Source organism: Copadichromis virginalis, linkage group LG2 (genome assembly GCF_057382275.1).
Source record: "Copadichromis virginalis isolate Kocher_CV1m ecotype Utaka linkage group LG2, C_Virginalis_male_GT1.1, whole genome shotgun sequence".
Lineage (NCBI taxonomy): Eukaryota > Metazoa > Chordata > Actinopteri > Cichliformes > Cichlidae > Copadichromis > Copadichromis virginalis.
This window is the reverse complement of record NC_140619.1, coordinates 35,675,854-35,690,430: the sequence shown is the minus strand read 5'-3', so window position 1 is coordinate 35,690,430 and position 14,577 is coordinate 35,675,854. Positions and strand designations below refer to the sequence as shown.

Sequence of the window (14,577 nt, the reverse complement as noted above, 5' to 3'; positions counted from 1 at the left end):
AGGTGTTTTTGCCCAACTTGCCATCTCGAGCCCTTTGTTAGCTCTGGTGAATTACATACTAATGCGGGGGGTTTTCAGCTTTTTCCATCCACATGTATTGATGGGATCTGAGCAAGAAAAATGAACCCCAAACTGTTTTAAAGGTCTCCTGTTATGTTTTTGTCTGTGCATGAGTGAATGGGCAAAAGGAAAAAATGAATGAATTATAAGGGATGATAAACGCTTCTAAATCGATGGTGCTACAGTTCGACAGAAGAAAAAAGACAGCAGTGAGCTGACTCATATGTTCTCACTGAGAACTATCAAAAAAAAACAAGTAGACAGAACTTATGTATGGCAATAGTGACTGTTTTATTCATACATTAGCAACAAGATTGCTCCTTTCCTTCTCCTTTCTTTCTACCTGTAAATAATATATAAGGCAGGTGTGTTGGGAGTGATATACATGGTAATTCATGCCATGCACGTATACAGATGTCTTCAGCAAGACGAGCAACGGCAACGCCAGTGGTTTCAATGCTCAGGCCATTGCATTCACTGCATATGTTTGGGACTGTGCATGAATGAATGGGCAAATGAGAATGCAATGAATTATAAAGAATTGCAAATGGCTCTAAATGAGAATAGGCAGTCGCACATTTATTCACAAAAAGGAGAACTGTGTAAGCCCACTCGTATGTTCCAGCATCATCTGAGCACCATCATAATAAGAGTAGACACGCTTTATTGTGGTGGTGTTATTTTATTTGTACTCTGGCAGCAAGAGGAGATCTTTATTTCATTCTCCGTTACCTTTTTTTTTACTTCCTTCCTTACTTTTACTGTCAGTTAATGTAAGATAAAATTGTTCTTATTTGAGTTCTTTGAATTTTCAGTTTCAAGTTTGGATAAAATCTCTGTCAGTTCAGTTTGTCTAATATTTTTCCTTTATGATGGCATATTGTGTGTGGGGGGGGGGGGGATTGGGTTTATCTAGGCACAAACCCTGCTGGAACACAAAACCACCAACTGCACGGCAAAACAAGACAAGAGTGCGCTCTTTCATCAGCATATAAATGATTATATGTTTCTAAGCACAAATGACAACCTTAAAAACATGGCCAGGGACTGCAGATGAAGATTTGCCCATGGCTTACTCTACTACAATAAACATAGAAATAAACAAAATTCTGAAAAAAAGCAAAATGATAAAAACACAATCCATGCCACATATTCTACAGTCATCTCAGAGGAAGAGTACTTGAAGTTTCAGGTTAGAACAGTCAGTAAAAAACACAGTGCATCTGCTTCCTCCTCTCGCACGTCCTCTCTCACTCTCAATTCAATTTCATGCAATTTCATAGCACAGGAAAGTGCAATAAACAATATGAACAGTAATATAACAATATGAATGTTAATATAAGATTAAGATTTCAATATTAGTGCATATCTTGTGTATGAGTGTGTGGAGGCGTGGATTGCCATTCAGTTCCCCTCTGGTTGTAACTCGTTTTTACATACTGTGCAACAGACATGAGGTCTGTCGCTTTCGCTAAGGATTATTTCTAGTTTTCAGTAGTTATTAAACTGTTAAAATCTGTTAATATTGATATGAGGACTTTATTTCTTTCATTATCGCCACTGCTGTGATGAAAGCAGTGGGATCTTTAATAAAAAAAAAACTTGTTACATTAAAAAAGAAAGTAAGATAAGATTTTTCTAAACCATAGCCCTTTGCTCACATTTCTTATTTCTTATTTTTTTACATTAATTCATGAGGCTAGAACACATGTAAGCGCAAGAAACTTGAACAATACTGTCTCCTATTTCTTTTTGCTCTTTCTTGTCTCCTTTGCTGCTGTTCCTGACTGAAGCTTGAGGTCTGCGGCGGTTTTGTGATGAATAGTGTTGCGGGCTGAATTACGAGCGGTCGGGTTCACAGGCTGGGCCTCCTGTAACAGGCCATGGATAAATCCTGCATTTCTCAGTATTATGGTCTCATAGAAAACTGGAGAGAAATGGAATCTTATGTGGATGCACCTGACAACCTCTACATCATTCATCCCCACTTCTACCATCCCTCACTCCTTCACCTGACCACACACTGCGAAAGATGACTCAGCATGTAGCGTGTCGGTGTGTGAAGAAGACTATTTTAATGTGGCAAATCTGTGTGTATTTATGTGGGCAGGCACAAGACTCGTAGCACATTTGCATCAGTGGGCTGCTTCTTCATGATGATTAATATCCTGACTTGAAGGACAAAGCTAAAGAGGTTAAAGCTGCAGCGACGCTTGCGGTGCAAATAACAACTTTGTTGTTTGACCGCCGATTTCAACCCACCCTTTAATCATGGATCGCTATTATAAGTCATTACCCTCTGATATTCAGCAGACTGCAGCTGCTTGTGATGAATTGACTTTCTGGTGTTTCCACTTTCATGCAGCCAGCTCATGCATGCATCTTATTTATATCACATCTTCCTACATATTTTATAATGTGTGGGAAAGAGTGGATACAATTGTATTTTAAAGTGTGTGCTGCTTGTAAGAGATGAAGATGGGGCACAAAGCACCTATTTTTTGTTAATTTTTTGAGCTACTTATTTTCTTATGCTGATGTGTACAATATGGAACATTAATAAACCATTTAAAAATTATTGATTGTTGTAAATGTGTTATGGAAGGCAAGAAGTCATTTTTATAAACGTTTCTATGCAGTACTATAGGTGTATATTAAAAATAGTATCACACTGAGCTTACAGTAAACATTCTATCTATCAATGATGTTTTTGGTATTATTAATTTTCTAAGCAGAATGCATGTTAACCATTATATTTTAATTATTGATTTCAATCAACGACATATAGCGATGGTAGCAACCTGTCATGCACAGTCCTGCTCTTTCTTTTTCCCCAGAAAATGCTGTTCAGAATCTTGCAGTACTCAAAGACATGTTAGCCTGTTAATTGCACAGTAGGTACACTCACCTACCTGTTGGGTCTACCTGCCCCTGCCTTGTCCATCTTGCTGTGATTTCTGTAGGACCCAATTTTCTTATGTATTCCATTAAAAATAAGAAAACTAATTTTCTTTTCTTTTCATTTTTTGCCCTGCCACAACACATTTTATTTGGTGTTGTAGTAAAACAGCTTACAGAGCAGCATGTACAGTGTAGCTGACAGTCAGCAGGATATAATGCAGAAGGGAAGCGCTGTCCTTGGTGCTGAAAAACCACAGAGCACCTGACACACTGTGGCCTTACACACACCGCTGATGCTGTCTGTGGTGCTGGACAGTAGCACGTTTCTAAAAGGTTTTTTTATTGCCTGTATGCGAGTAGACAATGTACAATAAAGTTTTATGCATGCTCCTTGTGGATATTTTTATAGCTTTTACTCTACTCTATTTTTGCCACTCTGCAGTCTTGTTAGTCAAATGCCCCTGCGCACCTTACTATCCAGGCTAGAGGTCCCACATGCACAGCTTAAAATAAGTTTTAATTATTTGTTTAAAGCTTGTGTTTGATGAAATATATTTTTTCTCAGTGTGTGTGGCAATAAACATAATGTCTTGCTTTTCCTTTTTCATTAAGTTTACTGATCTCACTCAATATTTCTCTTTTGGGTGTTTGTGTACCTGTGTCAACTGCGTGTATATTTGACATCCTGTCCTTGGTGTGCGTGTGTGTGCGTTTGTGTGTTTGTATACATACAGATTGGCGGAAATGGAGAGCCAGAATTGTTCATTCTTCACGGATAGTCTGTCTCCTGATGAAAGCCTGTGAGTATGCCACCACCCCCACCCTACAAACCCTGTCGTTACAAGCACAGCCTTTCACAGGGATTATGTGTGCGTTTTGTGTGTACACTCTTTTCTCGCGATGCTTCGACTGTCTCTGCGTTTGTTTGTGTGCACAGACTTGTACATGTATGTTCAGCTCTTTGGGTAAAATTGGGTAACCGCATAAATAGTCAGCCACATATTGAAAATGACCCACAGCAAGCAGTGTGCACACACTTTCTATTCATCATACACATGCCCGCTGCGATTAAGGTCTGTGGCTGTGTGTAGATACACAAAGCGTATGTGTGAGTGCCTGCAGAAGCTGGCTGAGTGGCTGGCAGTGGCGGGGTTACAGCAGTGAGAGGAATAAGGATGTTTGATGTGAATGAGGCAGCCAGTCCTCATTGTGGAAAGCTGAGAAAGTGCCACATGGAGAGAGTGGTTAGGGTTGTTTGAGATCATGATTTTCTGTGTGTCCATGTCTTATTTTGTTGACATCGCTGTGGGCTGTCAGCCATTTCCTCCTTCTCTGAGATGGTTCTGCTTTAAAGTTAAGGTTGTAGCTTTGCCACATGCACACTTTAGAGGTCTGTGTAATGTGTGTGAGTGCAGTGTTAAGTGTGCTTATTGTACCTTTCCACATGTGTTTTGTGTTAGTCTGCTCTCAGAGAGTGATGTGACTGATGATACATTAAGAGCTTGTTTTAAACTCAGAGAGAAGTAAAAGACTTGGAAGCCAAAAACTTTTCAGTACTGATATTTCTGCTTATCAAACCTGCGTTCATTGTCTTTGTTGCTATGTGCATGCATCTAGTGTGTTGCTTGGATGGAGCTGTGTCACACAAATGTATATACATGCATATAGTTTTTGCATCTACACTCTGTCTCTGGATTATTCTGTGCCTGTGTGTTTGTATGCATGGCATTTCACTTCTTCCCCTTATGTGCAGCTGTGTTGCTTCCAGCTTTTGTGCCCTTGTATCTTCTTGTTCTTATTCTGCACACCTGTCCTTCTGTCTGTCAATGCTTCATTTTTTTTTTTTTACTTTTTTCCTGCTGCACGGCTCTGTGCTATCGGTGCTTCCAGCTGGTGTGTGCTTGGCATCCTGCTGTTTACTGTCCTGAACCACCGTTCCTGCATGCTCGGCCTTTACCTCCACCTGTATATATTAATCGCAGTTTAATGTTGTCAGGTAACAGGCATGCAAGTCAACTAAGCCCAAGCACATATGAGTTGGGTCATTTAGACCCACATTGTCTCATCAATGCACCTGAAGGTTAAGTATCAGAGTATCAGAGTAACTCAGCTCAGGCGTCATGTCTTTCCTTGATATGAATGCCTCTCATTTAACTTTGGCTGTACAAAGTGGTTTGCCTGGGCAATAGCATTATTGCAACATAAACTGACAACAACACATATCCATTTATCGTTTAATAGCCCTAGATATGTTATCATAGATTTGAACATTACGTTTTTGTTCCAGTGTCAATAAAATGTTATTGGACATTAATATCTGAGCAATATATTGTGCAGCTTAAGATGTACCTTCCATTTTTAATAAATGTGAGTAGGTGTTAAATGGTCTGGTGAGCAAGTTTTATTGCAGAACATTTAATGTTTGGACTGGGAACCTGGCACACTGCTCCAAGCCGCTGTATCCTGTCTGGTTTCATTGTGTCTCGTCCTGTTATGCCTTCCTGTCTTGCTTGCCTTGCTTTGCTTTGGCCTGTCTGCTCTCCCATGCTCTTGGTTCTGCTTTGTGCTGCTGGTGGCTGTGTGCTGGTGGCTCAGTGTGCTGTCTCCTGTGTGGGGGACTCAGGGATGAAGATCAGTACCTCCTGCGTCACTCCAGCCCAGCCCTGGACCATGACTCACCCTGTGGACAGCACATGCTGCTGGCACATTTGGAACACCAGGATAAGGAGCAGCTCCAGTGCACCCTGGCCCGCCTGGAGAACGAGAACAGGTCTGTAGCCAGGAAATAAAGCTGTTAGAACTTTCTCGTCATTCTTTAGAATTCATGTGTTTTCAAGCACAATAAATCCTCCAGAATCCCATCTTTTAGACATATTTCAACACCAGTTGCATCACATCCAAACACGGAATTTTAAACATTTGAAACGGTGTTTGATCTGATTTGCTTTTAGATATGATCGAGGCTAAGATAAAAATAATGTTTGCTGCAGAAACCTTAAAGTTTGGCTTAATGTTCAGTGTTTATAAGTAAAGCTCCCCAGAAGCATTTTACACAAGTATGTTTGCGTGTTTATTTAGAGGTATTACACTCGGTTCAGTATGTCTGCTGTCATTTGCAAACCTCCTGCAGTGAATAAACACATTCATACTCTAAATCCTTTGAACTGCCTGAAGAAAATGAAAAAAAGCAGCATTTTCTGTGCGCATACCTGAGCGTTAAGCTTGTAAAACCGCATATTGGTAACATGGAACCACTCATATGTCAACCTTCAGTTTGTCCTGCACAAGAAAAACAAAGAGTCTATTATGAATTGTTTGGCTTTAAGTGTAAAACATATCTAAAACACAAGATGTTAATGCTTTTGAATTAGATTTTAGTTACTACAGGGGCAGATATTTTCCATAAATGAAGCAAATTAATTATTCCTTTCCACTTAATTGGTTACCAGAGGCATCCTTTAGTTGAATGACTCATATGAATACATTTCCCTTGTCCTCAGTTTGGTTGTGACCTTTCTAGACACACAGCAAAACACAGCTACACACACACTTGTGCCCTTTGGGTGTCTGAAACCTTGACCTAGTTCAGTTTTTGTGTCTCTTGTTATAGTGTGCTCTGTTGTCCTTATTAATGACTAAAGTGGTTGCTTTAGCTTATTTTATAGGCTGTTTAGTGGTTTTTCTGATGCTTATAACAGAACAATAAATTAGCAAAAAAAATTAAGAACTTATTTTGGGTCTCTTTAACCCAAAAAAACCCCAACCTTTTTTTAGCTTTATAAAGAGATGGACATGTGCTTGTATCTAATATAATATAGAATTTACCTGAAATTTTATGATTTTTAATGTAGTGGTACAACCACCTATATTCAAGAACCATCACTTAAATGATCAATTCAGTTCAGTTCAGTTCTGTTTTATTTATATAGTGCCAAAAGTAAAGACCCTACAAGAATACAAAGGAAAACAGAAAAACCCAAGCACTTCCCACTGGCGATAGTGGGAAGAAAAAACATCCTTTTTAACAGGAAGATTTAATATGTATGAAAACATGAATTTCATTAAATGACTGTGAATCAGTTTTTGAAAAAAAAAATACAAAATTGCATTTACATGTAATTCAGTGATAGCCTGTAAAATATGAAATATGTTTCATATACCTTATCTGGGTATATGAATGCCATGGCGAGCTGCTCAACCTCTGACCATCCACCATTCATTAGAACAGCTACCCTGACTTTCTGGTTTTTGTTTTTATTTTATGTATTTATTACATTTTCTTTTCCAAAGAGATATTTACAGATAATTCTGCAATTAAATAGACCAGTATGTTGTGACGATCATTTTCCAGCAGCCAAATCAATTAACAATGCATCACAAGTCTATAAACAGTTTTAATAGCGAATCACCACACAAAGCCACTGAATATTCACAGCACCATACAAATATGTGATATGAAAGGCTTCTATTAAAAATGAAAATTGCACTCCATGTGGTTAGTCATCAATAATACATTAGGATCCTGCAGTACTGATTGTTTAATGTGTTGGTATTTAGTAAATCATTCAAATGATTTGTCTCATAAATACAAATGTCAGGTTATAATGCGTTTCTGTTTGTGTCAGTATAATTCTCTAAGTTGATGTTTTGCTTGCTGCACCAACAAATTGCCTTGACTGTTCTCCTCCATCTGTTGGTCCTCAGGGTGCTGCAGAGCGAGTACAGGCGGCTTAAGTGGAAACACGAAGAGGCGGCATCAGTTCCCATGTTGACTGAGGCTGGAGAAGGAGGTCTCGGTTCACCTACAGCGGAAGGGCAGCAGGACGAGGAGCTCTTGGCTGAAGCACGGGTCCTCCGGCAACACAAGACTCGCCTGGAGACCCGTATGCAGATCCTGGAGGACCACAACAAACAGCTCGAGTCCCAGCTGCGCCGGCTCAGGGAGCTACTGCTACAGGTCAGCGGTACACCTCTGAGGGAGACCTGGAAAGGACATGAACAGTTCCTACAATGGATTTTATTTATTTAAAAACAATACTTGTATGTTTTTATGTGTACTTCTAAGTCTACCAACTAGGTTTTACAGGCAAATACTTTAGGTGCAGATCTTTTAAAAAAAAAATTATATTAGACAAAGATTATCGCTGTAAATGTAAAATAAATTAATTTAGAAAAAAAGCTATTCAAACCTACCAGGCCACACGTGAAAAACAAATTGCCCTCCTTAAATCAAGAATTAATTGTGATTAACCACATTTTTTGGAAAGCTGCGCTCAGTTGAACTATAGCCACGCCCAGGTCTCATTACTGACAGACCTGTTGAATCACAAAAAGCTTAAACAGAATCTGTCTAACAGACTGAAGTGAAGATCTTTGGGAACATATTCTGTGTGCTGATGAGACAAAAGCTGAATTTTGTGGAAGGCCCGGGAATTCTGTTCTCTACCAGAAAATCCCAGAAGAGAATGTCCTGCCAGCTCAAGTTCAGTTGGGTTATGTAGCAGGATAATAATCAGAAACACACTAACAAGTCCACATCTGAATGGTTAAAAAAGAAAAATTGAAGGTTTTGGAGTGGACTTGTCAAATTCCCAACTTAAATCAGACTAAGATGTTTGGCATGATCTCAAACAGGCCGTTCATGCTTGAAAATCCTCCAGCGTGTGTGAATTAAAACAAATCTGCAAAGACGAGTGGTTTGCAGCGATGTGAAAGACTCATTGCCAGGTATCACCAGCACTTGATTGCAGTTCTTGCTGCCAAGAGTGGCACAACCAGTTATTAGGTTTAGGGGACAATTAGGTAGGTTTGGATATTTTGGATAGAGGACAAATATTTTGGCACAGCACTGTATAGTTCTTGCAGATTTCTGTAGCTGCAGTTTAAAAAAAGGGGCACAGAGGGAAATTTAACCTCACCAGTTTTCAATATTTGTATTCCTCACAGACAGCACAGATAGCAAAGTTCTTGAAATACACTTATAAAAGTACAAAAAGGCACACATTTAAAAGAAGGAATGGGAGTACAAAGAAGTACAGTATGGAAGGAGTTAAGAAAGAGGATAAGCCTTAATACACTCTGGAGCATCATATAAAAGGATTTACTGCGGTGTAAAGGAAAGGTGTGGCAAAGAGATAGGCGAGTGGGAGCTGACACTCACAGTTACTGGTTACTATAATGGCAATGTGTAAATTGTTGTTAGTGGGAGTATCTAAACTGCACACTCAGGCCACAGAATAAAGAGAAAATGAAGGGAATAAATGACAGTAGGAGAAAGAACAAGAACGGGATCTGCATCTTCAGGTTAAAGAGAGCAAGAGGCACATATTCCTGGGTTAAAAACATAAAGGGAGGGAAAAAAGCTATTTGAATTCTTTTCTCTGTGGACCTATATCACAGTTTCATTTCCTCAGAAAATAAAATCTGTAGAATCTGCAGTCTGTAGTCTCTAGAAGTATATGTATGAATCCCTCCCAGTCTCTACAGAGACTCCTGTTTTGCAGCAGCTACTGGACTTACTCACCTCTGGAGTATTGCCACAGTGTTGCTAAAAACAATACGAACCATGGGAATGTTGCATATAAGATCTTCGAAAGTTACACTATCCCCCTTTGATTCTGAATTGAGGCATCCATTGTGGTGTCAGTCTGTTTTCTGCAATGCTTGTCTGTGCAGTGCAACTCCCTTTGGCTTTTACCTACCTATCAAAGCACAAATCACAGTAACCTGATGAACAGCTGTTGGGCAAAATTGCCTTTTTAAATATTTTTTCTCTGAGTTCTCATTTGAGGACTGCCGGCTGCCATTAAACATCACATTCATTGCTATCTGAAAGGCAAAATGACTCTGATGTCTGAAATATGATAGATATGAGGGGTTATTTAGAAAGAATGGTAATAAGTCTCTCCCAAAAGCAGCCCAAAGATGATTCAGAGGCCAATGGATCAGAACCATCAACCCTGTCTTCTCCTGTGTCTGGAGGAGGACACCATGGGGAGCCAGCTAGCAGAGAGACTACAGACACTGAAGCGGCAGGTCAGTGGCATGCAGCCAGGCTAAGATGAGGGCTTGACATATGCATGCATGCTAAATGTAAAACCTTATCTTTTCACTGAGAAGTAACATTTTCTGTGGCGGCTTGAATCCGTGTGTGTGTGTGTGTGTGTGTGTGTGTGTGTGTGTGTGTGTGTGTGGCAGGAGATGATTTGGAGCATGAGCAGGACACGGTGCTGCAGCTCCAGGAGGTCATTGAGCAGCTGAGAAACGTCTTCCCTTCAGAACCTGGTGAGTTTGTTTCGGCTACATGGATCTTTGCTGCTGTAGCACTCCACACTTCAGAGACAGCTTCTTTGCTCCCCCCATGGCCCTTGGGACCATGAGAGATGGAGAGGAGAGCAAATATGTACTAGTGTGGATCGATAGAAGGGGAGGGGGTAGGGATGGAAAGATTGAATGGCAGAGAGGAGAAGTAAGATAAGAGGGCGACTGCAGCAGAGAAAGACAGAGCGTGTCACTGTCACACACTTTGTCACAGTGCCCCACTGCATTTAAAATGCAATTTGCTGGGCAATCCAAAGCCTGCAATTTGAACAAAGAAAGGGATTATAATAATTATAGCCTTCTTAGTTATAACCAAGAACATTTCCTTGGTCCTTTGCATGTGCTCCTAAACTTGTTAACCCTTTTCTTTTCTTTAAATTCTCTTTTATATCCTAATTTCCCCTCCCTCTCCCCTCCTCTCTGGAGGGGAGAGGGAGGGGAAACAGGAGGACAAAGGAGGGGGGAACAACTAAGCTGTAGTGCCTCTGCACCTCACTGTACAATACCTTGTGCAATACTTTTTGTAAATAGTCAACAGTGCAATAGACTCAATACTTGAAATGTGCAATTCACTTGTATTTTTATTTTTTATTCCTATTTATTCTATTTATCCCCTTTGTATATTTTATTTATATTTGTCTCTGTATTTATATATGTGTGTGTGTGTGTGTGTGTGTGTGTGTGTGTGTGTGTGTGTGTATATATATATAACAGTTCTGTAACTGTAACTTTGGTCGTTGCTGTGCTTTTTTTGGAAGTCGAATTTCCCAGAGGAACCCACCCGAGGGATTAATAAAGTTCTATCTTATCTTATCTTATCTTAATTTCAGGCACCACATCACACATCTAACCCTGAGTGTGCCTGGAGGAGCAGAAAGAAAGCCTGAAAGAACGCCTGATGGCAGAGGGAGGAGCTCTATGCAGCTGAGGTCAGGCCACAGTACACCAGGCCATGTGACCACTGCAGCGGCTATGATACTTAGAGCTAACCCTCTACTGGAATTTTGTGCACTAAAAGCCTTTTTCATGCAAACTGCTAAAGGCTCACGCTGATGTCCTTTTGGCCAGGCTGTGCTTCATAGCTTCAGTGGCGCAGCCTGACACCATGTTAACGAGCCAAAGGAAACTAATGTTAGCAGCAGGTCAGGGAGAGACTAAAGTGATGGAAAATGCCCAGCCAAGACACTGTGTTTACCAGTATTTGTGTAGTCATTCAGAGGTGGGAAGCTTTATATCAGTCTGCAGCACAAATCAGACCTTCCGTGAAAAGAACCTCAAAAAAATGCAAAAAGGGAAAAGGAAGGACATCCATTGTTTCTATCAAAATGCCTGTATCTTCAGTGTGTGTTTCCCCCCCCTCCTGAATGTGTTGTCATGGTTGTTATTTTTGTATTTTGAAACAAGGAGGTGAGCTAAAGCTTAACCGTGTAAGCTAGATCAGGGCTGGGCTGACTACATTTTATGTGGCTGCGTGGTGCAGACTGTCAAGGAGCTGACAGCACCCACAATGGGCTTATTTACTTTTTCAGAATGACACATTATCAGTTAAATCCATGACTTATTTGAGACAGCCAAAGTGCCCGCTAGCACAGCGCCTCTGTATGCACACACTGTGTTCCTCTAATCCTGTCTCACTGCTTGTCGCACTCATTGCTTGCCTCTCCTAAGTGAGCCCTTTACACCCATAGAGCACTAACTGCACTCAGTGTATGTGCACACACGTATGCTGCTACACACGCACCCCTATTTGCAATAGCCCCCACGCATCCACCCACATTATGCACAAATAACCAAATGGCTCCCTGCATGATCGATAACATGTGCTGTGATGTATCGCCAGAAATACACCATAGGCCAATTTCATAAAAATGGAGATCTATTTCATCTTGAAGGATATAAACAAGTTCTCAGTGGTAAGCCAATTTGTTTTGTGAATGGGATTGTGTTTTGTTTAGGAAATGTCTGCTGATAAATATCAGCATGCATGCCACTGCTCTGAGATCTTAGGGTTCTCCTGCTATGTGCAGACAGAAGGAAGGAGCTCCTAAAAGTTAAAGCTCCCCCACCCCTCGATATGCTAATTCCAAAAACTACAGGGGGGGTATAAGGCACACCAAGATAACTCAGTCCCACACCAGCTCCGTTCTTAATAATCCCTTCATTCCATGTAGATTTGAAAAGAACAGTAGCTACTGACTCTGCATGTGTCATTTCCCCTCATGTTAATGCATACTTAATTGCTTTTAGATTTACAAAAGGATGTGTCGTTGATATAGTTTCACCCTCATCGTATCAAGCTCATAGGGTGCATTTTGTTCTAAACATAGCACAGTCAATTAATGCCTTAAAACCGAGCTGAATCCATAAAAGACAAGAGTTAGTCTTTCTCCACGTTTTCTTTCTTTTTTCATTATGCTTTAAATTCAGGGAAGGAGGTTGCGTCAGGAGTGTGTTTGTGCACTAGTGTCTGTCAGTCCCGGACAGACCTGTGGTTGATTGGAAGTGACAGCTGGAATGGAAAAGTGTGGATCACAGCATGTGAGCATCCATAGGGTGAAACCGGTTAAATAAGGCTTGTATGAGTGAACCCATGGTGCCGGGTATGCTTGGAGGGAGTAAAGATCTAAGAGACAAGAGAGGAAAGGCATAAAAAAAACAATCCATTTATTGCTTGAGGGCTGGTGGGAGAGATCCACTTTGATGTGCCTGCCACAGCAAAATCTCCAGAAGCAGGACTAAAGTTTGCCTGAAACAATGAAGCTGTGGTTCTGTGTGTTTCTCCGTACTCAAACCACCCCATTCTCATATACATTGAAGAATCCATGCTAAACTTTAAAAATATCATTCTGACCCCACATACATGAGTTTAAAACCCATGTGCTGCATTCATTATGGGATCTTCCTCCAGGCACATAGCACTCACATTTGACACCATCCTCCTCAGCACTCGTTGCCTGTTAGTTTTGATACCGTTGCTAGGGAACTGCCCCCAAGGACAAAGCTCCACAGGTTTGCAAGTTGGAAACGTGATGTGCCATTCATAATACAAATGCTAATAGCCTTAAGGGAAGCAAGAGAGGCCCTTGGTTCCCAAACACAGCTCTCCTTTTCTTCACGTCCACCTCCACTGAAGCCTGCCACTGTTAAGCTGCTGAAGATGGGTTCAACTATTTGTTGAACCCATCTCTGCATCAGCACTGCTTGAGAATTTGTTTTGTTAAAGCTCTCGCAACTCAGAACAAAGAGCAGCTGCACAGCTCGAGGGAGAAAAAAAAAAGCCATGACAAGCGATGTTTATTCATAGACATTTATCTATTGGTATTTACACATCTCATTACACAGTGATGATTATCCATTGCTCTCAGTTGCTCCATACGTTTCTATGTGGGTACACAAGATGATGGCGCAGTGACAGGTTGTGAAAAAGAAGGGGAGACAACCCCCCCAGTAGGACTGCACATCAACAGTTGTCATGTTTATTTTAACACCATATAGTGGCGAAAGAATGACACAAACATATACGCACATAGACTAGGTAGTTATACTACAGGGTTACATTGCAATTCACAGTTTGTCCCAACATTTCACTCTGCTGCTGCTCGACACCGCCATCCAAATAAATGATGATGCGTGACTGTGTGATCATCTGAGGTCTCATCCGTGTGCACATTTCTTTACTCCTAGTGGCTTCCTGTTTTGCCCCACACACACTAACACACACTGCTCCCTGTGGCATGACTGAAGCCGGGTGAAAAAAGGTTCTCTACATAAGCCGGAGTCACCCCCAGAGGACACCGCTATCACTGCTCAGACTTCTGTTACTGCATGTAGCTTGCCAACATGCTCCACGGGCCCTGTCATTAATCTGCCGCCTCAGTGTCAGACCCTCCCTCCTGTGTTTACCAACACGCATCTAAATATGTAACAAGGACACATGCGCTTGTATGTCACGCAACATATATAAGTTTGTTACTCTAACACACTCGGTTTTTTTTCTGATGAAATGAGGTTTCTTTTCTTCTTTGTGTGTTCTTTTAAATCACCATTAATATACCTCATTAATCATAATGTTTGACTTCTTTAACACTTTTGATTTCCTGTTTTATTGTCCAGAACTCAAAACACTTCTTTTCATCTTTTCTCTGGAGTTTTTAATCTGTATTAAAAAAAAAAGGGTTTCTGAAGAAAGGCTTTTTACTGTAATAACAAGTGGGTTACTGGCTGCTTTCTACTCTTTGTGTACAGAAATAAAAGTTTGTATTTGGCAAACTCCTTGTCTGCTCGTGTTATTGTTTT

The 14,577-nt window shown here is 40.7% G+C and overlaps 1 protein-coding gene across 3 annotated transcripts in view; it reads left to right on the top strand.

Moving 5' to 3' along the window:
• Positions 1–14,550, top strand: part of drp2 (dystrophin related protein 2) — a 188,390-nt gene extending 173,840 nt beyond the window's left edge. The window contains exons 20-25 of one of the 3 annotated variants that reach the window (XM_085432965.1): positions 3,696–3,761; positions 5,585–5,731; positions 7,666–7,918; positions 9,879–9,996; positions 10,159–10,245; positions 11,112–14,550. In XM_085432965.1, the coding sequence (XP_085289091.1) occupies positions 3,696–3,761; positions 5,585–5,731; positions 7,666–7,918; positions 9,879–9,996; positions 10,159–10,245; positions 11,112–11,131 (691 nt within the window). In that variant the 3' untranslated portion in view covers positions 11,132–14,550. Of the gene's footprint in view, positions 1–3,695; positions 3,762–4,578; positions 5,732–7,665; positions 7,919–9,875; positions 9,997–10,158; positions 10,246–11,111 lie in introns of those variants that run through there. The other 2 variants (XM_085432959.1, XM_085432971.1) reach the window with 2 other exon arrangements.
• Positions 14,551–14,577: the final 27 nt, after the last annotated feature.